The sequence below is a fragment of the Polypterus senegalus genome, chromosome 16 (genome assembly GCF_016835505.1).
Source record: "Polypterus senegalus isolate Bchr_013 chromosome 16, ASM1683550v1, whole genome shotgun sequence".
Lineage (NCBI taxonomy): Eukaryota > Metazoa > Chordata > Cladistia > Polypteriformes > Polypteridae > Polypterus > Polypterus senegalus.
In genome coordinates this window covers 16608370-16632732 of record NC_053169.1, presented here as the reverse complement: position 1 = coordinate 16632732, position 24363 = coordinate 16608370, and the positions used below count along the sequence as shown (strand labels likewise).

Sequence of the window (24363 nt, the reverse complement as noted above, 5' to 3'; positions counted from 1 at the left end):
CTTTAAAATACTTTTATTCTGTTCAGTCGGACATTAAAGATTTGCTGTTTAAATATTTAACAGTTGCAGAGAAACTTCATGAGATGGTGCAAAAAAAAAAAAAAAAACAGTCTAAAATACAGTTTTAGGAGAGTTTTATTATTATTATTATTAATAGTAATAAGTGATGAAAGGAAAACTACTTATAAAAGCAAAAAAAAAGAATATCCTTCCATACTGGATGGTATGTCTTCTCTTTTGTGATGAACAGCAAAAGATGCAGTATACATCTAAAGTGATCAGGCAATATGAATAGGGCTTCTCCTTGAAAGCTTGCTTAATAGGCCTCTGGTACTTAAATCTGCAATTTTCTTAAAAGTCTAACAAAATCAAAAATGACAACACCACCTAAAGATAATTTACATATGTTTAATTGAAATATGAATATATACAGTCAAATGAAAAAGTTTGGGAACCCCTCTCAGCCTGCATAATAATTTACTCTCCTTTCAAAAAAAAAAAAGATAACTGTGGTATGTCTTTCATTTCCTAGGAACATCAGAGAACTTGGGTGTTTTCTGAACAAAGACTTTTAGTGAAGCAGTATTTAGCTGTATGAAATTAAATCAAATGTGAAAAACTGGCTATGCAAAAATGTGGGTCCCCTTGTCATTTGGCTGATTTGAATACCTGTCTCTGCTCAATGCTGATTACTTGCAACACCATTGGATGGATCAGCTCGTTAAAGCCTTGAACTTCATAGACAGGAGTGTCCAATCATGAGAAAAGGTATTTAAGGTGGTCAACTGCAACTCAAAGCAACTCTCAAAAGATCTGAAAACAAAGATTGTTCAGTCTCCTGGTTTAGGGGAAGGCTACAAAAAGCCATCTCAGAGGTTTAAACTGTCAGTTTCAACTGTAAGGAATGGAATCAGGAAATGGAAGGCCACAGGCACATTTGCTGTTAAACCCAGCAGGTCTGGCAGGCCAAGAAAAATACAAGAGTGGCATATGTGCAGGATTGTGAGAATGGTTACAGACAACCTACAGATCACCTCCAAAGACCTGCAAGATCATCTTGCTGTAGATGGCGTATCTGTACATCGTTCTACAATTCAGCTCAATTTGCACAAAGAACATCAGTATGGCAGGGTGATGAGAAAGAAGCCCTTTCTGCACTCACGCCACAAATAGAGTCGCTTGTTGTATGCAAATGTTCATTTAGACAAGCCAGATTAATTTTGGAACAAAGTGCTTTGGACTGATGAGACAAAAATGGAGTTATTTGGTCATAACAAAAAGCGCTTTGCATGGCAGAAAAAGAACACCGCATTCCAAGAAAAACACCTGCTACCTACTGTCAAATTTGGTGGAGGTCCCATCATGCTGTGGGGCTGTGTGTCTAGTTCAGGGACTGGGGCCCTTGTTAAAGTCGAGGGTCAGATGAATTCAACCAAACATCAACAAATTCTTCAGGATAATGTTCAAGCATCTGTCACAAAGTTGAAGTTACGCAGGGGTTGGATATTCCAACAAGACAGTGACCCAAAACACAGTTCGAAATCTACAAAGGCATTCATGCAGAGGGAGAAGTACAATGTTCTGGAATGGCTGTCCCCTGACTTGAATATCATCGAAAATCTATGGGATGATTTGAAGCAGGCTGTCCATCAAATTGAACTGAACTGGAGAGATTTTGTATGAAGAATGGTCAGAAATACCTCAATCCAGAATCCAGACACTCATCAAAGACTATAGGAGGACAGCATCTAGAGGCTATTATATGTTCAAAAGAAGGCTCAATTAAGTATTGATGTCATATCTCTGTTGGGGTGCCCACATTTATGCACCTAATTAATTTTGTTATGATGCATATTGCATATTTTCTGTTAATCCAATAAACTTAATGTCACTGCTGAAATACTCCTGTTTCTATAAGGCATGTCAGATATCAAAAGGAATTTGCTACTTTGAAAGCTCAGCCAATGAGAAACAAAAATCCAAAGAATTTTTCATATGGCAGTATCTATTTTCATCAAAATTATTACTAAGTCAAAAGTATACGCTGCATCTTCATGGTACCGTGTACAACTAAACAACACGCTGCAATTGTGAAACATAACAGTGACCACCTGACATATTCTAGAAGTTTAGCCTACTTCCAAGAATGACAACAAAAAGAATGGTAACCTAAAGACACAAAACAAATACAAACAAACCTACTGCCTTATTTAATATCATCTTTAATAAGCTATCATGTTTGTTTTCTTTGCCACAGCAAGATCAGTTGTTAAAAATAAATTATATTAATGAAAAGTTCATTATACCAGAACATTAACAGGCAAGGAACTACAGCAGCTGAATACTAATCACAAACAAAATTGTAACCAAAACAAAGTCATTCTTTCAAAACCGCCTTTGTCAGTATTTTCAGTGCCTACTGCAATTGCCATGTCTCTCGGTCTGTATGAAAACTCAGCTCTCAGTGGACCAATGTTATTGGAATTTGGCACACATTCTTCAAAGAGATGTCTTAGGAAAGTCTAATTTGCAATAAGATTTCTCAAATATGTTCTGATATATATGGCTTTTTGAAATTTCAACTGAAAATTGGTGGAGTTCAGACTTGTCTGTCATAAAACAGAGAAACAGTCTAACTTCAATTATGAATTAGTTTGCCTTTACACATTTATTTTCAGAGGGGTTACTTCAGCAAGTATATGAAATACATGTACCTTTTTTACAGTTCCGACAGTAAAACAGATTCTCATTACAAGTTAGTCAAACATCAGGAGAAGCACACCGTGCTGCAGATACATAAACTCACTTCTCCTGCTGCTTGCGGCAAGTTAACCATAAAAGTCACTTATCTTGAATTGAATGAAAGAGGATAGGAATTACGCAAGCATCTCATAGAGTGAACAAACACTGTATGTACTCAGTATTTATGTTACACTAATGATAAACCTCATTATGTGCAGATAGTGAGGATTCCTTATTTTGCCAACACTATAATTTACTGGCAAAGCTCCAGACGTGCATTCTACCATTGTGGTCTATTGCAGCAAACAGAAATTTTAACTTTCCATGTCAGAAATATGAAGTTTAAGAAATCTGACCTACAATTATTCAGAGACTCTCTACAACCTTCACCTAACAAAACATTATTTAATGCTGTTTTACAATACTTGAAATCTGCATTACGCTGTTAAAAAACATTTATTTAATGTAGTCTACAAATGTGTGTTTGTATTCTGCTATCAATTTTATTTTTGTATAAGACTCCCTGTTAACAAAACAGTGTGATAACAGTTTATGTAACTGAATTATTTTAAAAGATTAAACTTTCATATTGGTTAACTTAACTTCCCACACACACCTCAATGTTACTCCATGCATACATTTTAGAAAATTAATTTTTAACAGAGATATACAATCACTGTGTGTATTCAACATGTTAGAGCACTCCATCTAGGATTCTACTCCACTTTATTAAATTAGCGTGACAGATTGGACCTCCTTTCAGTTGTCAAACTTTTTATATGTATTTAGTCCATAAATATTAGGTCAAAATACACCTTGTTTAATAATATTCTGGCCAACTTTATACTTTTTGTCCATGCGGAGCTAACCTTAAGCCAGGTAATAGCAGGTCTATTTAATAAAAAAAAAAAAAAAAAAAAACCTATGGGAACCTGCAGGGTGACTGACTAACTGTACTGGCACATGTAAGGTGACTGCAATGGCAACTTATTTACTTTTGCTCTTCAGAAACTGACTGAATGGCTTTCTATTTGCAAACATAATGGACTGCTTCTGCAATGCACATTCTGCATTTCCCTGAAATTAAGAGTATGTTGAAACGAAAGATTATTGCATTGTGTCTGGGACATTTTCATGTAAAAATTTTATTTTTATCAAGACACATCACAGATCTAAATAGAAAAGTAATCATTTAATGTATTGAAAACTGCACTAAGGGAGATGGAAAAAGAAAACACAGTTCCTGGGTAATGAGAACTCAAAAACATTTACTGTCAATAATAAATACACCTATTCAGGTCCTACTTTATGGTAATATTTTACAGTGATGGTGGGAATTCCAGTCTAGCATTTAACCACCAAAAATGACACACCCTTAAGCAATTTACTCAATTTTTCTTTAAATTGGGGTCAGGGTTGGGGTTCACGTAAATAAAACTTAGCACCAGGCCAACTTGTTAGATGTCTAGTTGACCAAAAAAATGCCAAAATACTTTGTCTCTTTCATTTCAGATCTTTACTGGTATCTGTCATGGACAATATGTTTTTTAAAAAGCTACTCAGAAATAGTTAAAGAAATAATGCTTTAACCCAATAGGAAATTCCTTTGTTTTTTATTTTTTTTTTTACATTTTTATGAAGTCCACAAAAACAAGAACAGGAAGCAAGTTCCACATATTATGTTAATGAGACATTACCCTATTTAAGCTGGCGGGACATATACACTTATATGTACACATTTTTAGCAAAGATAGCCATAATAAAAGGTGCAATTTTGATTGACTCCTTGTTGGATTAGAAAATGAGAGAAATAGATGAAAATTGACATTTGAATCAGCAACTGTCTTATTTTAAATTACATTGTGTTGCCTTTTAAATTATATTGTGTTCATTTAGAATGGGCTTATTTTGAAATACTTTTAAAATTTTCTCAAAGAAAAGATAGAAAATGTGTTATAAATCAAAAATATTTACTTGGGGGGAAAAAAAAGAAAAAATTAAATTCATGAAGATGTGACAATAGATAAAAATATGATAATGATTATGATTTTTTATTATAGTCGCATCAGTCAAAGAAATAGCCCTAAACTTATCACAAGACATTTACAACTGACTCCTGAAAAGTAACTAATGTCCACAAGTCAAAAAGTTATAGATGCTGTAAGGTCTGTTTCTCATAAATGACAAATTGTCTGTTCATTATCTGAATTTAAGTATTCAGGGTCAAAGGACAAATATCACGCATTCACACAGGGCCAATTTAGAGTCAGTCGAACACACACACTCACACAAATCCCGGCCCAATATAGTATTGCCAATCCACCTAACTTTTATATCTTTGGACTGTGGGAGGAAACCCACGTAAATACGGGGAGGACATGCAAATTAAGTGTTATCAATAAATTTAATGTGTATATCTTTGGGATGCATTAGAAATCCAGTGAAATAGAGAGAGCCATCACATTATACAAGGAAGTTCCTGACATACAGAGCTTAGGGTGGGATGAAAGCGAAACTATAGAAATGTATCTTAATTATTTGAATTATAATTAAATTACTATATTAATTATATAATATAATATAATTAGTCTCAATATATATAAAATCCAATGTCTTTCTGCTTTACACGAGAGAACTACTTAATGGATTTAGATTGGGGTTTTTTTTCTATAATTTGCTTGAACATTCTGGTTGATTTTGCAACTTCTCTCATTGCGCTATGTATCACAGTTCGCTTGCGGTACTGATTTGCGCGAATCCGATAGACATGCAGTGGGCTGAGGGGCAGCAGGGGGCAAGGACCACCTCACTCATGCTCCAGACTCGGGGCGTGTACCTTACCTCCGCATAGCTAGCGAACGAGAGAACTACTTAACAGATTTAGATCAGGTTTTTTTCTACCATTTGCTTGAACATTCCGGTTGATTTGTGACTTCTCTCATCGTGCTATGAATCACAGTTCGCTTGCAGAAGCGATATATTCACGCTAATCTGAGACAGAGGCTGCTGGGCAAGGCCCTCCTCACTGTCCTGTTTCACTACTATATGGGCAGAGCCACGGGGGACTCAGAGTATAATTTTTATATTTTATATATATATATATATATATATATATATATATATATATATATATATATATATATATATATATAAATATATATATATATATATACACACCTTGAAAACCAAGACACTTCAAGGTTACTATGTTAACCTCAATAGTTACTGAGAATTTTTAAATATTTAATCGTGTTGAAAAAGAACAAGATTTTTACATCTGCTGCTCAATAAGTAACGTTTTAGCACATTAAAATCGCTCTTTTCTGAATGCTAATTTTATGACAAACAAAAAAGGTCAACATTCAGTTTTTATCTCAGGCAACTAATAAGCAAGCAAAACAAAAGTCTTTTGAGACAGCAGGGCTGAGACGGAGCAGACACTCTGCGAGGATCCACCAGGGACGCTGCTTAGGGAGGAGGAGGGTGTGCATTCCAATCAGCCCACATTTGTCTATCAGTGATTGAGTTGACTGTGGTGAATTCTACATGCTGTATAACATTTCAATAATATTAGTAAGCTATTGAGATTATTACTGCTCTTCAAACTGTTCTTTTCTGCAAACATACTTCTGTTTCTTGAAATTCTGCACTTAACTTCACAGTAAAATTATAAGCTGAGATGCACTAGATGCTAAATGATACTCACATTTTGGAGGTCTTATGTTTCTGATTTGCTTATTTCTTTTATACATGTAACATACATTTTATCACTCTTCTAGGCAAATAAAAACATTAAGAAAATCACAATATTCAACTATAAATATGATAATATGACAAAGGGAAAAATGAATAACGGAGAAACATAAAGCACAATACCTGAATCATTCCGAAGGTAAGATGACATAGCAGGGATGAGACAAGACTGGCTAAGTAACTCCTGAAGAACACATGGAAGAGCATTACTGTTTTGTCCTCTGCCCTCACCATTATGGGGATCTCCCGTCACACTGCTACCAGCTGTATTGATGTAACTTGCAAGAACCTGAAAGAAAAAAAAATGCGTATCAAAAAATGGTTCTTCAACTTAAATTCATACACTAACATTTCGTCATTTATGCTCATGGTTATTTTACAAAGCTCTAGCTATATTAGAACCAGATTAACTATTTGCATGATTTCCCAATTATTATCAGTACAACTTATATAGAAGTATTTTTATTTTTCTAGTAGGATTCAAGGATTTTATTTAAGTGCCTGTTTACATAGTGACAAATTTATTTTACATTATAAAAACCCATGAAATACAAAAATATTGAATGACAAATGTCTACACAGAATATAAAATTACATAAAAAAGAACAAGTTATTTAAAAAAAAAAGTGCAAAAAATACTTAAGTGGAATTAAAGTGTCAATTTGAAAATGTCTAAAACAAAAAAAACTGCAACTGCCTACAGCTAATCCGAAGTGAATTTCAAAGTTTTGGAACATAACAACCAAACACTCAAGCTCCAGATGTTTTATATCTGTATTCTGGAACCACAAGACAGACATCCGCAGAGCAAAGAGCTCAAAGTAGATAAAAACACAATAGTAGTAGCAACCAACTACAAATGCACCAAATTTTGCCCGGTGAGCTTTTAAAGCCGTAACTGCAGAGTTATGCAGATTATTTCATCGCATTCTACTTAGGGGGTCCACATTTTAAGAAACTGAAATTTAAATACCTATTGAATTCTCACATGAGTAACAATAATCTACAATAGATCGAAAGGCTTTTCCAGCCAGACTATTGGTAAAGCTGCAGATCATTTACAATTGTCTGTCATAATGTATGAGCCCTATTTCTTCCGCTAATCACTGTCCACAGAATAACTTAAAGAGGTCATAATAAAACTGGTTAAAAATGATACCCAAATCATTTAATCCAACTGCATTCAGAACAATGAAGAACATATGCTTTTATTCTGTTTGACCTCCAACAACTACCTCAAAAGGAGAAGACCCAAGAAAGATAAGGGCAATTTTGATACACGGTATTCATAAAACTTGAATTTCGGTACACTTTGTTCATTTAGAAGCAATTACATATTTTGGAAATTAAGACACCTGTGATGTCTGAACCCCAGCAATTAATACCTTGAATTTCCTGTTCAGCACATCAGAGGGTGTAGTAACACAGTGCATTCCAACTCTGCTTTAAGACAGACAGAGGGTTACAGCAAGTTGGGACACCTGCGTAAATTGTTTGCTTCAACTTGTAGGGCTTCATTTACTTTAATTGCTGCAGAACATCTACAGCAGGGGTGCCCAATACGTCGATCGCGATCGACCGGTAGAGTGGAAAGGTAGTGTAGGAAGATCACGTTGCATTCAAAAACTTTTTTTTTTTTAAATGTTAGCCTATCACATATCCTCCCTATGGCATTTGCCACTTGATTGACATAAAGGGCAGCCAGACTGAGATCTTTTTTCTTCTAATACACTGGTCATCCCGCACGCACGATCAAACACGTGAGCTACTGCAAAACTCCGGCAGTCTAAGTGATCTAGTTAGCCTTCCAATTTATATCGACTAAATTAGGGATTAAAAAAAAAATTTGTTGGTTATGGGCTGGATGTGGAATTGGAAGAGGATTTTTTTCTCTCACAATGTCACAATCGAAGTGCGCTTATCAGATCTGTCAATCTATCATTGCTATTCCAAAGAAGGAAAATGTGGAAAGGCACTTTTGAACTGTTCATAAAAACTACAAAACTAACTTCCTTCCGAAAAGTGATCTGAGAAAGAGAAATGAGAGGGAACTAAAATCGCAGTTAATCGTCATTTTTCACTCGGCCGAATTCAAAAGCAAAGGCAGACACACTGAAGCATCGTTCCGGGTGAGTCGCCCAATCATTAAGCATAAGAAGTCCTTCCAAGATGGAGAGATGATAAAAGATGCCTTGGTTGAGGCAGATGGCTAGGGAGAAATTCCTGCTGAGATTTCAAGACCCTTGGCCAGAGAAAAAGGAGCTTCTCCTTGTCATTAAACATACAGAATACAAGCAACTTAATAACGATCAATGGCCGCTAGACTTGGCATTTTTTTTCCGATCTGACCAACAAGTTGAATGAGCTTAATTTACAGCTGCAAGGAAAAGACAAAAACAATTTCAATATGATTAGCTCAGTTAATGCTTTCAAATGAAAAATGTAACATCTGTCCTCAAAGCTGCAGCGCCTTGATTTGGGGAACATTCAAAACCTCACGTCAGAGCTGGAGATGCAATGGAAGGAGTATGCACAACTTGACAGCACACGCCACAGAGAGCAGATTGAAAACGGTCTGTCAGACTTTATCTAATGGGGAAAAAAGTAACGTTTTGAGTGTTGCCCAATGCAGCGGAGTAAGAGTAGCGTTTCTTCTTCGCAAATGTGCTCAAGTAAAAGTAAAAAGTATGGTGCAGTAAAACTACTCTTACAAGTACAATTTGTTTAAAAAGTTACACAAGTAAATGTAACTCGTTACTACCCACCTCTGATACTTACAGTGTGTGTGTGTATATATATATATATATATATATATAGCATTTTCAATGTAAGTAGATCATTTTGACCTGGTCATTTTAAAACTAGCTTGCAAGCCGAAAAAGTGAGGGCACCCCTGATCTACAGATTGTAACCTATTAGTTGTTCGCTAAATATGACCCATTTAAAATATTCTGAAATTTCCCTTTTTTTTCAGTTTTTGTCACTCTAAACTTTAAATTTAAATCTCTGGCCGTTCACTGCTTACCTTTTCACCATTTCAGTTTACTCATTGCATTTCAACTGATTAAATTTGAAGAAAAACTGGAAAAACTGAGGTGTTCTAAAACCTGACTGTTTATGTATAATACATCAAAAAAGAATAAACATATTTTAACCACTTCTGTGAATACATTTTCAGACTTACCTGTAATAGGCAGGTAACATGTTCTTCTTCTAGCCTCTGTTTTGTTAAAGCCTGTTCAACATCCCAGCCTGATGCAGTGGACCCAGTTCCAAATCCTGTCCCTTTAGCCCAGTAAAGCTGCTGCTCTTCACTGGAAGCATTCACATGTCCACTCGAAACATGAGGCTAGACAATTTAAACGAAAAACCAGTCAAAATAAATATTCCATGATAAGCATATCTTGAGAAAAATAACTATCAGCAAGTCATTGTTTTGTAACGTCTAATTTCCTTCCAAATTGTGAATCACTAATTCCTCCATATAATATTTACTGGCTTTATTATAGCACTATGTCAAAGGATAAGATCATCTTTACTGAAACAGTAATGGACAATAGTAAAACAGAAACCAGAAGTCACTGACAAAACATCTCATAGAGAAATGAAAATCATTATTATTATTAACAACAAATGAATGGTGCTTATGATATATATTACAGTTAATGATTGGTTTATATGCTGCTTTTCACTAGTAAAAACGACAAACAATCAAGAATATACTGCCTAGCGTACTGCCTTCACAAGGCAGTAGCATCAAATATCACTGTGCAAAGAAAATCAAAAGTAACATTACATCCATTCATCCATTGTCTCTTGCTGTGATTTTGACAAGAGCCAGCCATGAATGGCATTCCAGTTCATTACACTCACGATTGGCCAATGAAGAGCATACGACAAACAATCAAAGCACCAATAATGTGTCCAATTATTGATCTTTAATGTGAGTGACTTTATTTTTAACATTTAAACTGAAAGCCAGACCAAGACCAATAAAAAGAACGCAGCTCTGTGGACAACAGCAGCCTTTTAGTTTTGATTTTTCAGTTCAAAAGATTGGGTACGGTTTACTGAATTCCATTTCCGTCATCAGGCTCATTTGTACGCCAAATGGAAGAATTGCTAAAACAGGAGAGTAAGTGTAGAGTAAGTGTAGGTCTGCCTGCTGAGTTAGTCAAGCAGTTACCAATTATAAAATGGTTTAAGAGAGTAAAAGAACCCATTGTTGTGTGTCTAACTGGCTCCAAATTGGATACAAGCACACAGTTTGTGGGGACTGAAGTTTGAGTCCTGCACTCCCTAACAAGTGAGTGCAAATGAGGGGGAAAGTTCAAGGAAAGCTGTCAACGTAGGGAACTGGCTTTAGCCAACAGCTTGCTGTTCTCATTTCCTATAGTGAAGTACTCCATTAATAAACCAGGATCAGAAAATGGTCTGTGGGACAACACAATCATAGACTGTAAAAATAAGGGAAATAAAAGATGCAATCTAAAGCAAGTACAGTAATCCCTCGCTATATCGCGCTTCGACTTTCGCGGCTTCACTCTATCGCGGATTTTATATGAAAGCATAATTAAATATATAACGCGGATTTTTCGCTGCTTCGCGGGTTCTGCGGACAATGTGTCTTTTTACTTCCTGTACATGCTTCCTCAGTTGGTTTGCCCAGTTGATTTCATACAAGGGACGCTATTGGCGGATGACTGAGAAGCTAACCAATCAGAGCACGCAGTTAAGTTCTCCTGACTGAGAAGCTAACCAATCAGAGCACACAGTTAAGTTCCTGCCTGCTGAATGCAGTGTTAACCAGGAAGTCTCGCCTCGCTCATTCAGCATCAACGCGTGTTTCGCTGTGTAAAGAGTTGTGCTCTTTTGTGTTTATCTTTGTGCATAGTCAAGCCCTTCATTATGGCTCCAAAATGATCTGCTACTGCTTCAGTGGCCGTGCCCAAGCGCAAACAGAGGATGTTAACGATTGCTGAAAAGGTAAACGTTTTGGATTTGTTGAAGGCTACGATTCTTTTTATTTAAAAAGTAGGAAAGGAATATAAGATCTACGGCCGCAGTGTCCTTTTAACCAGGGTGCAAAACGAGTTGTAAGTGGATGTAATAAGGCAGTAGTCTGGATGGAATCTGCTTTAGGGATTTGGATTGAAGACTGCCAGAAGAAGAACGACGGCAGTGCTACACAAGCGCCTGAAGAGGCTCCTTTGGAAGAGCTGTAACGCTCTCCTTTGTTGAGCAGTAAAATTAAACTCATTGTTATCAGACAAGTCATCGTGTCATTGTTGGTGAGTAACCATAATTAATTTTCTACTTACAGTACTTAGTACATGTACGTACGTTTAGTGTCACTGTACACACATTTACTGTATACTATTTTTATTGCATTGTACGTATTTATTGCTGGTGGCCTGTCTGTCGTAATGGCTGTAACATATGTGATATCGGAGACACTCAATATCTTTAAAATAATATTTAGGTTTTACTGTATATACACAGTGTGTTTATATACATAATTTCAATGAATCTTACCTAATATCTAAGAGAATACAAAGGGATTATGCTGTATAACTCTGCGGGGAATATTTATAAACAGTGTGGGAGAGTTTATAAGGGCTTAAAATATATAAAAATAACCATACAAACATATGGTTTCTACTTCGCGGATTTTCACCTATCGCGGGGTCTGGAACGCAACCCTCGCGATCGAGGAGGGATTACTGTATCTTGAAAAGTATTCTGTTTTGCAATAAGATTGTTAAGTATGGATGACGATGTTTCTGAAAATGTGTTTTTATCCTAGGCATCATCAAAGGCACAGTAGTAAGCACAGCTGCTTCATAAGTCCACTAGAATATTAGCCTTCATTACAGTCTGCTTGGGGGGGTTTACACTTTCTTCTGTCTTTTGAAAAATTTTCTCATAGCACCCTGTTTTTCTTCTACTGCCTATAGTTGTTGTTTTGCAGTTGGTTCCTGCCTGTTGCCTAAGGCTGCAGGCACAGGCTCCAGCTCTCCTGTTTTCCTAATTAAGTTTGAAAATGAATGGAATTTTTAGTACTTGTTCAAAATAATGAATCTTTTGATCCCACTGCTAATACAATCAGAGTGAATATGCAAAAAAAAACATTTGGTTAATGGTATTTAAAAAAAATAAAGGAATTACCTAAGTACATGAGGAAAAACATGCGTTTCTACACAGGTGTGGTCCTAGAGATAATTAAGCAACTACAACCCTTCAGGTTTATGTTGTGCATAAAAATGCTAGACAGGCCTAATGTCTCATTATGTTGACTACCATAACTCAAAGAAAAGAGCACAGTGACTTTGAGAGAGGATCAATAGTCACGGCACGTTTGTCACTAGACTTGGTGACAAACCCTGCTAAACTTACTTATGTTTTACAAGGAACAAAAGGTAAGGTCATTTAGGCAAAGACATTGGAGGGGAATACAACATCAGATTGAAGCAATTGTGAACAAAAGCGAAAACTCCTCAGCTGATGTTAGTGTACCGATTCAAAGAAAAACAGACAAGCAAGTCTGGATTATCTGACTGCAAATGTCTATCTAATGATTTCCTAACCGGGCAATTCAAATAAATACAAAGCAATTCTGTGTAATTATGATCCTCTTGTAGTGACTGAGCAATCTCTCAGGATGCTAATGCCTCTTTCCACAAACCACTTGTGAGGAGACAGGTTGAAGGGCAAGACAACTGTGTAAATGAGACACTATTATTTCTCAATAATGAAAGATTCTGGAGTGGTGTCTGAGATGGTATTTCCTACCACAATCACCAAAACACTCAAAATTTGTTTTATGAAACAACAGCATTAAAGTCCTCAAATACGATCCTAATACATGAAAAATAATAAAAATAATAATAAACCAAAAATAGCAGTTCATGAAGCAGTTCTGGCACCCTAATACCCTATTAAAATTATTTCTGTAGGTGTGTACAGATTAGACAAAGGAGAGTTTAACAATAAAGATCACTTCTCAAAAACACACACAAAAATATTACATGTCTTTATAGGTACAGTATTATGAAAAGACCTTTCATTGAAAAAGCAACTGACAGCCTCAACCACTGGGATCATGCCCATGCACTCATTTTGAAACCTCCTCAATAAAAATAAATAACATCTTGCTATACATACGATAACAGTTTATTTCATTTTGAACATTAGAAAACATTTCAGTAAAAAAACAAAACATCATGCTGAAAATATGGAATGGTAAAAATAAAGATGGGGAATAAATCAAATACATCTTAGTAAATATTTATTCAGCAGCCTCTAATGATGTGCAACACAACTGTACATTGTTGATTACTATCCTCTATGTCAAACTAAAAAGACGACCATTAAAAAACAAGGAAAACATGTTTTTTCATCCTTAATAGTCTACGAAGCACTTTGATTAACTTAATTAAATTCCATTATGAGGTACATAATCCATCAGTGTGTAGTCTATTAGGGTAAAATGCCATCAGAAGGGAGGAGTAAGGGATGCCCCATGAAGCTCCACAGCATCAGGTATTTTTTCTTTTGTTCACTTTTGTCAAGTCAGGTGCTAATATACTTAAGGCTGAGTTTTTAAAGTAAATGCAAACTAAAATCAAACAACTGCTTACAGCCGTTTAATTCAAATTAAACCATGTCATTATATTTACAAACATTTTTCTAATTAACTTTATTATTTGGAACTTTATACCACATTCCAACAAACAAATTATTGCATAAAATAAAAGATTTTAATTAAACTCCCATGTAGAAATGTAACTATATAAATATTACAAAAAATAAGAGCAAATAGAAAATTCTTTCTAGCCAATTCTTTTGAAATTAACAACCATATTAATTTGCGCTAGCATTAACAAGTAATATCCTTTGTAGCAACAAGCATAAATCCCTGTAGAAAACAAATTATACATTAAGCTGTATGAAAACCATTTTTAAGGCTTTAATATCTTGGGATGGCACCTCTTCTTCTTATTATGTAAATCAAACATGCATGCTCTCACAGTCCACGGCTCAATAACCTAAGAGAAACATAAATCAGGTGTACAACACAGGTCACCTTGACAGATAACAGTTTATTTGCATCTCATACCAGCCATAAGTCTTTGATTCCACTAAGAACAACTCCAGTCAAGTCTGCTTTGTAGCCCTAGAAACCACAATCTGCTGTTATGTAAGGTCCTTATAAAGCAGTAATTTTCATTTTAATGCTACTAAATTTTACACAATACACAATTTAAATAGCTCTAAATGGAGAAAACACAATTTAAGGATACTCTAAGTTTATTATATACTATAGCTGTGGCATCTTTTGTAATATGGAGCATAAATCTATCTCTGCACATTTTTGTTTACACGCAATTCACATTTTGATCATGTAGGAAAAAATGCAACATAATCAAAATGTAATTGTTTACAGCTTGTAAGTAGACTACAGTTTTAAGATTTCTGTATAAGGCAACTGAAGTTACAGTATAGTATGCTCACAGATGTACATGTATTTACATCAATTTATTTTTAATATGAAGCCTAATGTTAACAGTCCAAATCAAACATTATTTCCAAAGAATTACTGGCCTACAGTAGATCAACTGCATTTGACCCATGTTAAGTACAGAACTAAATGTTGAATATCAATTTAAATTCAGTTTTATTTTAGGTGTACCTTGTCAGGTACCCACTTGCAGGGAATTCGGGGGACAGTTTAAATTTCCATGTTCAATAGCAAACTGTGGACATGCCTCTGATCAGTTAAAAGTATTTATAAAAAAAAAAAAAAAGAAAAACAAATGCTTTATTTTTGTGTTTGGCACAAAACTGCCAGAATAAAGACACCAGCTTAGTTTCAAAGAAGGTGCTGGAAATGCTGCATTAGCACTTAGTTATTTCTTTTCACAATGGTGTCAGAAACACAAAGGAACTTTGCTGTGAGCAGCAGACAATGCTCAATATGTAACTGTTTATTTAATAGATAGGCGGCTAGCCTGACTGCTATCAGTTAACGGTGCAGGCGAAATAAGTTATATATATGTCAACATATTTATACAGAATTTAGCATCAAATGAATAGGAACAGTTACATTTAATTTAAAATCAAGAAAGGGAGGAATGAGAGCAGTAGCCAAATCATATAAAGCTGCTGAACACAGGCCTATGCAAAGTTGAACACAAACCAATTTTATTATTCTAGGATTTGTGATGTCCCAGTAATCTGTATTTAGTGACTGTAACTGCAATGACTGCAAATTGCAAATTCTCTGTTTCTTGTCCACTTTAATACAGGATAAGTGTCTGTCCAATTGCCATGTCTCTGTCATTCCAAAAGGCACATTACATTTTTAGTAATAAACGCATTGCACTTGTCATTTCAATAGATGGCGCATTACAAACATTAAAACTGCTTTTACGAATTCCATACCAAATGGCCTGTAACAGAGGCATATGCACTGCATGTTGTACTACATTACTTCAATTTCAACCCGTCTTAGACGCATAGCATATCAAGTGTGGAATAATTCACTAAACCCACAGCTAGGCTGGAAATTTTCAAATACGACTGTTGACGCTGTGTTTCTTGTAAAATGTTAAATTTAAAAAATATTAGGATTCCTGAATGTGTAATTCACAAAATATCAAGTTATGACAGTCATAATTTAAATTAAATTTACATATATCATATATAATGTATATTTAAAAATGATAAAGTTATCAATTTTGCAATTATAAAGATATCAGTAATGAACTTGGCAATTTTAAATTCATTATTATTATTATAGTCTCAAAATAGCAGACCAAATAGAAAAAGCCTAAACACAATGCACTGTACAGACTCAGAAAATGTACACTTGCTCTATTAAGTGACTTCAACGGCAGGACACAAAATCTTACATTGGGAGCTGGTATTTGTCCTAATTTTTACATGTCACATGCATCTTCCACATTAACATAAAATGGTAAGTCAAAGACTATTTGAATTATTAAGACATTTTGGATACAGCAGATGACATAAAATGCTAAATAATGAATAGTGTGAAGCTTAAACACGTAAGGATACTCTCAACCAATATATTTCTGCACTGCTTCACTAAAAGATAATCAAAATAAGCAAACCAGTTTTTGAAATTACAACAAGTTAAAAGTGACTACTAAGATACATTTTTTTTTGTCTGTGATGTATGTTCTAGGTTTATAAGAAACATTGTGCTATATAAATACTTATTATTATTACAACTATCAAAAAAGTACCCCTAATGTTTCACTTACAATACTGACAAAATTACAAGGAGATATACTTAGGGAAAATTGTATAAAAAAGGAATCATGCACGTTTGAAGCAGCAGTAAACTACAAAGAAACTAATGGTTATGTTTCAATATGAACTCATTTTGCATCATGTTTAAGAAATAATTAATGGTAAACACCACCAAACATGAATAAAACATTTTTTTTTACAATGTGAGTAATGATAAACTTACTATATTTCTCAGGAAAAATTCCACCTCTAAAATTTCCAGCATGATTTATCAGCGAAAGTAACTAAAACCTTAGTATAATAGGGAAGCAGATTGTTAACCCAAGGCTGAACTCACCTCTGCCTGGTTGGGACTTGCATTAGGCACTCTGGGGGCATGGTGGCTTAGAGCAGACAAGCAAGCCAGAATAAGATGGATTGCACCGATCTCCAAAGCCATGCGCCTGAGGAGTACTCCATCATCAGTAGTCAATGGGGTGGTGCTGAACAGAGTGCGCAGAACATGAAATGGGAGAGTAGGGAGAACATTTGCTGATGGTGATTGCAGGATGTGACCTGATTACAAATAAAACATGACAGAAAACAAATCAGGCACAAGACACAACATTGCATCACTTTAGAAATAAGCTTTTCAAAATGGACTGTTTCCTTCTGCAGTAAACTAGTGCTGACAGAATACATAAATAATGCAAACATATGCACCATACAGATAGACAGCCCTGGCAAGAGGCAGTACAAGAAATTTTATCCGAGTAAAATTATTTATCAAATGTATGGTGCTTGCACGATATAGTATATTTTAATGCAAATTGCAATTTCATTGATTTAAAACAAAATATGAACATAAGGCAGTGAAACACACTGTGCTAATCACTGAAATCGTTCAAAGCAAATTCCGTATTTGAACATATGGTGGCACATAAATGTGGTATAAGAATATCTTCAGCCAATGGTCACCGATAAAAATCATGTAATCTGAACTGAAGCAATAGGTTTAGGACACTCCACTGTCAAATGTGGTGAGGAGTTGGCTCAGATGGAAATGACATTTTCTGTACAAATCTGAAAGACCTAAATAGGGAGTGAAAGTCACTTAGCCAAGGATGTATTGAACACTCATTTCCTAACATTTTTCAGTACCCCAGGAGAAAACATGGGCACAATTCTGAATTCTATTTGACATCACTGCAGTATTTAAAAAACTGGACATTATAGAAATGTCTTGATTAGCACACTTCTTCAATGGAAGACACAAACAAGACGATGATAAACACTGCCTGCTTAATTCCTGCTTTATCTTATGAAATCATGGAGACAACAATGCTTGTTTTAATTATTAAGCAATCATGCTACTCTTTCTGCCTAGGAAAACAAATATCTGGTACTGAAACACAAACTCTGGGTGATAGTCAAAACACAAATCCACTATAAACCAAATGGACTTAGCCCATACTATCCAACAAGGAAACAGCACTGTGTCCTTACAATGGGGTGTGGCACTCTGCCAATCCAAATTACATAAATATACATGAAATATATCAATACTGCTAATAAACCTCTGCTTTAAGATCTTGCAGCTCTCGTGATGAACAAAAAACTCATCTGTACCATGAAGAGAAAAGTTTCTGTTGAGAAGCTTTTACCTGCTATTTCACCATATCCTGGTGCACATCAAGCTGGTGGAACATTGTCAGTGATATATGTGCACCTTTGTCTCATCAAGCATCAAGTCCTGACTGTCAAAGACTCAAGTATACTAAAGTAAGCACCTGTTATGTAGATGAACCGTATGACTGATAGTAAAGACTTTATATAACAAGCACCCATTAAATTGCAACCTGGTAATGTTCACTGGGCCTTTAGCATGGACTAACCTAGCAGTGATTAAGGGGTTACGTCCAGCTTACCGTAAATAGATATACAGTTGTGATCAGAAGTTTACATACACTTATCATGGACGTGAATATTTCTTTGAACTGTTCTGTTTCTGGGATGGAATGATTATACAACATAGATCACTAATGACTGTAAAAAAAACAATCATTTGGTGAACAAGTTTAAATTTATTTTGGATTTTCTAAAATCCATAAAGGGTCAAAAACATACATACAGGATGAAAGAAATATTTTTAATATACACACACACACACATACATACATATAATCCAACTAATATTTGGTTGAATGTCCTTTAGAAAATTGCACCAGGACCGACCAGAATTATGCTACCCCAAAAAAGGAACAGTTCAATGAAATAATTGAAAGCGCACAATTACCATGATATTCATGCATGTCCATGGTAAGTGTATGTAAACTTCTGTAACTGTACTATTAGCAGATGGGGCATATTAAGGTCAAATATGTTAAAACAAAGAGAAAAATGTAATTTTCTAAAAGATCTTGCAGACAAAAGCTGTGAATTAAAAAGGCATGCTAGGGTTCAATTATGTTAAATATTTAGACTGATATCTGGGACAGAACACAAGCTCCCAAACAAGACTAATCGGGGTCAGCTGGACTTTCAAAGGAACATTTTCAACTAGATCTCCAATGTGAACTGTATGCCAGATTAAAGTTTAAAATTAACAATTGGTCTGGAAAACAATCTGCAGACTTAAATAAATAAATAAATTGATCATTTAATTTTAATTAAATCATTAATTAATTAATTAAAATAAAATAATGTAAAATCTAAGCTTACTAGAATACTATAATACAATGGGTAAAAATTTTAAAAGACTGCCAGCAAATCTGTCACCTTTCATCTCTCTCACAAGTTTTGTAACATGGTTTAAAAGCCATTAATTTAATGCAGCCTGCTACGACTAGAGCTGCCTTTTAAGAATGAATAACACAGTTTCATATTTGCAACTACAATATGTTATATTTTACTCTGTTCCCGCTAACTTTTTATTTTTTTACATGTTAACAGTAAGTGTATGTGCTCATTGCTGGTAATGTGTACCAAGCATAAAAAGACAAGTTAATAATGTAAAAAGCACTTTGTTAAAAAATAAAGTGTTACTGATTAGACCACATTGGAACAAACATAAAGGATAACAGGGTAGGCAAAGGAAATTCAATAAAAAAGTACAAAACATGCAACTTACAAATTCAAGATCACATATTTATGTTCGGTTTCTTGCCAGGATCTCAGAGTACTAATCTACATAATCTTTCATCATATGTGAAAAGGGCACTTACTTCCTTCTCCATCATCTGTTACTCCAAGCACCAATCGCAGCAGACACTGTGCATGCTTCCTTTCTTTAAGTAATACTTCTGCATAGCCTGGAAGCCGAAGGAACAGCCCAAATGCTGCCAGAGAGTGAGCGGGAATGGGAGACATGGTCTGAACTGAAGACTTCATTGGAGGAGGCTCTGCAGCGATAGTTTCTGGAGCTTCATAAACCAGCTCCCCTGACTGCTCAATGGTGACCCATTCAAACTGATCACTGTCCTTAGGTTTCTCCTGAGTGGTGGAGGAAACTACAGGAGCACTCACCTGCAATCAACCAAAGAATTTTTTTTACTTGGGTAATAAAAAAAAGCCAGCAGCAAAATGAACAGTGTATTCCAAGAGTCAAAATCTTTCAGAAAAATGTAACTTGTTATACACATCTTTCTGTACACTATTATTAATAGATATTAGCAATGCTATTGTGATGTCTGCACTTTTCAACTATTCTTTGTTCCATTGTGTTTAGTGCCTAGTATATCTGCATTTCTAGATATGCCATGATAAATTACCCCAGTATTTGCTTTAACTAGCTGGTATTAAATCAGCATTTCTCAATGTGATGGGCAGAGCAGGATTCATTTGATCTGAGTAAAATATCACACTATATTTGTGATTGATTTCTAATATACACTCTAAAATAATACCCTGAAGTCAATAAAATATCTTTAAAATATTGTTAATCCACTTTTATAAATTAATATTTGTCAAGATGCAGTATTTGCAATATGGCCAGTTTAACTGTAAAAACAACATTAGAATATTACATATTATATACTAGCAAAATACCCGCGCTTGGCACGGAGAAGTGGTGTGTTAAAGAAGTTATGAAAAAGAAAAGGAAACATTTTAAAAATAACGTAACATGATTGTCAATGTAATTGTGTTGTCACTGTTATGAGTGTTGTGGTCATATTCATATATATATATATATATATATATATATATATATATATATATATATATATATACACACACACACATACACATTATATATATATATATATATATACACACATACATATATATACATACACAGACACATATATACAGATCTACATATATACACACACATTATACACACACATTATATATATATATATATATATATATATATATATAATAATAAAAGGCAAAGCCCTCACTCACTCACTCATCACTAATTCTCCAACTTCCCATGTAGGTAGAAAGCTGAAATTCAGCAGGCTTATTCCTTACAGCTTACTTACAAAAGTTAAGCAGGTTTCATTTCGAAATTCTACGCGTAACGGTCATAACGGTCGATAACGTTCGACAACATCCGCCATGTTGAACCTTCTTATTTATGGCCCCATCTTCACGAAATTTGGTAGGCGTCTTCCCTGCGCTAACCGAAACCGATGTACTTACTTATTTCGATGGTATGATGCCACTGTCGGCCGCCATATTGAACTTTCCAACGTCACCAATTTTCAAACTTCCCGTGTAGGTAGAAGGCTGACCCCATCTTCACGAAATTTGGTAGGTGGCTTCCCTGCTCTAACCAAAACCGATGTCCGTACTTATTTCGTTAGTATGACACTACTGTCGGCCGCCATATTGAACTATCCAACGTCACTAATTCTCCAACTTCCCGTGTAAGTAGAAGGCTGAAATTTGGCAGGCTCATTCCTTACAGCTTACTTACAACAGTTAAGCAGGTTTCATTTTGAAATTCTACGCGTAACGGTCAAAACGGTCAACAACGTCCGCCATGTTGAACTTTCTTATTTACGGCCCCATCTTCACGAAATTTGGTAGGCAGCTTCCCTGCACTAACCGAAACCAATGTACGTACTTATTTCGGTGGTATGATGCCACTGTCGGCCGCCATATTGAACCTTTCAACAGTCTTTGTTACTTATGGGCCCATCTTCAAGAAATTTGGTACGCGGGTTCCCAACGCTAACTGAATCCTACTTACGTACATATATACGCCCATAGCCTGCAGCTCGGTCACCGCGTGAGGTGGCGTTGTGTTCCCCCATCCCAACGCCTCCCACGTTGTTGGCTGGCTGCCTGCCTATATAAGACTGTCCGTTGCTCCGGTCTCTACATTCCCTTCCTTGCTTCGCCACAGGATTCACGTCTCCCTACTGATAACTACAGCCCTAATTTGTTTAATCCACGGCTTCTCCGTTGTTTTATTGTTTGTTTATTACAATTATAGGTATTGTATAGGTATTTTACAATTACTTTACATTGCTCAGGTACCCATTTCCTTTATCATTCCAACTCCCTTTACCATGTCTATCGAGATGATCACTATCGATCAAAGAACTGTCACTTACCGAGTGGTTTCCATGCCTGGAGATACCACCTACCTTTTCCATTCTCTTTGTTACATATTGCACGGCCATATCAGGCTCACTCTTGATATCCGGAGGAAGATTCTGTCTTATGTATTAAATGACTGGGACAGGTTCAAGGTGTGGACTGATTACGGTACAGGAGATAATTATACTACACAGGAGCACTAGAAGAGTGAAATGCTTAAGCCCTTCACCTATGGTTCTGCATGTGAGTTGATGGCTGCGGCTGAATTGTTCGGTTGTCGCTTCAAGTGTACCAAATGGCCAAATAGTTTACACCTTTCGACAACCGCCAATGCCTCTTAAACATCTTAGATTCACAGGTGACGATTTCAGTAGTGGACACTTTGATGTTTATGAATGTTTAAACTCTCAAAAGCTGGATGTGATTTTATCAATAAAACCGGTTGTGTGCTTACTACGCTTGACAGATGCCAAATGTCACTTCAACACAACAAATCCTGCAAATACTGTCGTAATTGAAACAAACCATGAAACTCAAACCGATTATGACAGCAGCAATCCAAGCTGTGACATTTGAGACAAGATTACTGTTCACAAGGCCAACTGTAAGTTACATGTTCAAGAGTAAGCTCAGCGCACAGCTTGGTCATGTTACAACCGGAGGGCCGAACTGACAACATGGTATATAAAGAGATCCTTAACAAATAATTATTGGCATATTTTCCCTCAGTTTAAAAAGGTTTAATTTTCTTCTTAATAAAAATTTTAATGCAGTACTTCGCCGCTGCGAATCGCGGGTATTTTGCTAGTATATATATAAAAACATACATACATATATCTATCTATCTAAATCTATATATATCTATCTATCTAAATCTATATATATATATATATATATATATATCTATATATATCAAGATCCCCACGCTTCGCAGCGACGAAGAAATGCTTTCAAATTTTTATTAAGAAGAAAAGAAAACCTTTTTAAATTGAGGGAAAATATACCAATAACTATCTGTTAAGGATCTCTTTGTATACCACGTTGTCAGTTTAGCAGTCTGGCTGTAATATGACCAAGCTGTACACTGAGATTACTTTTGAGAATGCAACGTATAGTTTTGTCCAGGAGGAAAGCAATGTTGCCTCAAATCAATGGCAACCTTTTGTTGGGTCTGTCCCTGAGACTTCTTACTTCTCATCGAGAAGCAGAGCCTTACTGGAAATTGGAGACATCTGAATTGAAATGGGAGATCAGAGGGTGTAACGGTGATGCGAGGAATACATTGAGTGTGGAGAAACTCTAGAGACAGCGTGTGTATTAACTTGTGGATTTTTCTGTGAGTATTTGGTGGCAGCGTGACAAAGTTACTTCCGCAAGACCGCGTTGGCTGCGGAGCTCAGCTCAGCGCGAAATGAGGTGAATGGGACGGGAGAGGATGATGCGACTTCCCCACCCGCCTCAACTGTCAATCCCCCACAAGCACAGTCTCTCAGAATTTGCATAAGCACAGCCCTTCACGTGCAATTTTAACTTAGTTACAAAGTGATCAAAACTCTCGTTTATACCCTGCGTCCTCTCATTAAACTTGTATCCCGCATTAGCCGTGGGCATGACAAACGCCAGCGGCAGCCTATGAACTTAATTTAAACTTTAGGTTTACACCGTGCTTTGCTTCCGAAGTAGCTGCAGTCATGAATATGCTTGTATGCGTAACTGTGCATGACAAACGGCAATGGGAGCGTGTCTATAAACTTAATTTAAACTTACGGTTTACACCGTGCTTTGTTTCTGCAGTACCTGCACTTATGAATATGCTTGTATGTGTCACTCGCTCGCTTATTGTTTCGCTGCCTTCTAAATTGTATAATGCATGTTTTCTTCAGCGCTTTTTGGAGCTCTTCCTTGTTTTCTACGTACTGCGCTCACAGTCAGTTCACGTGATTACGTGGGAGGCGTGATGATGTCACACAAAACTCCGCCCCCCACAGCCATCGAGCTGAACTCCATTACAGTATATGGAAAAAAATAGGTTCCAGTTATGACCATTACGCATAGAAT

At 35.8% G+C, this 24363-nt stretch overlaps 1 protein-coding gene across 3 annotated transcripts in view; it reads right to left on the bottom strand.

Moving 5' to 3' along the window:
* Positions 1-24363, bottom strand: part of birc6 (baculoviral IAP repeat containing 6) — a 250266-nt gene that overhangs the window by 78463 nt on the left and 147440 nt on the right. For all 3 annotated transcript variants that reach the window (XM_039739062.1, XM_039739063.1, XM_039739064.1), the window contains exons 62-65: positions 19977-20277; positions 17111-17328; positions 9680-9844; positions 6619-6784 (exon numbers count right to left, since the gene is read on the bottom strand). In XM_039739062.1, the coding sequence (XP_039594996.1) occupies positions 6619-6784; positions 9680-9844; positions 17111-17328; positions 19977-20277 (850 nt within the window). The remainder of the gene's footprint in view (positions 1-6618; positions 6785-9679; positions 9845-17110; positions 17329-19976; positions 20278-24363) is intronic.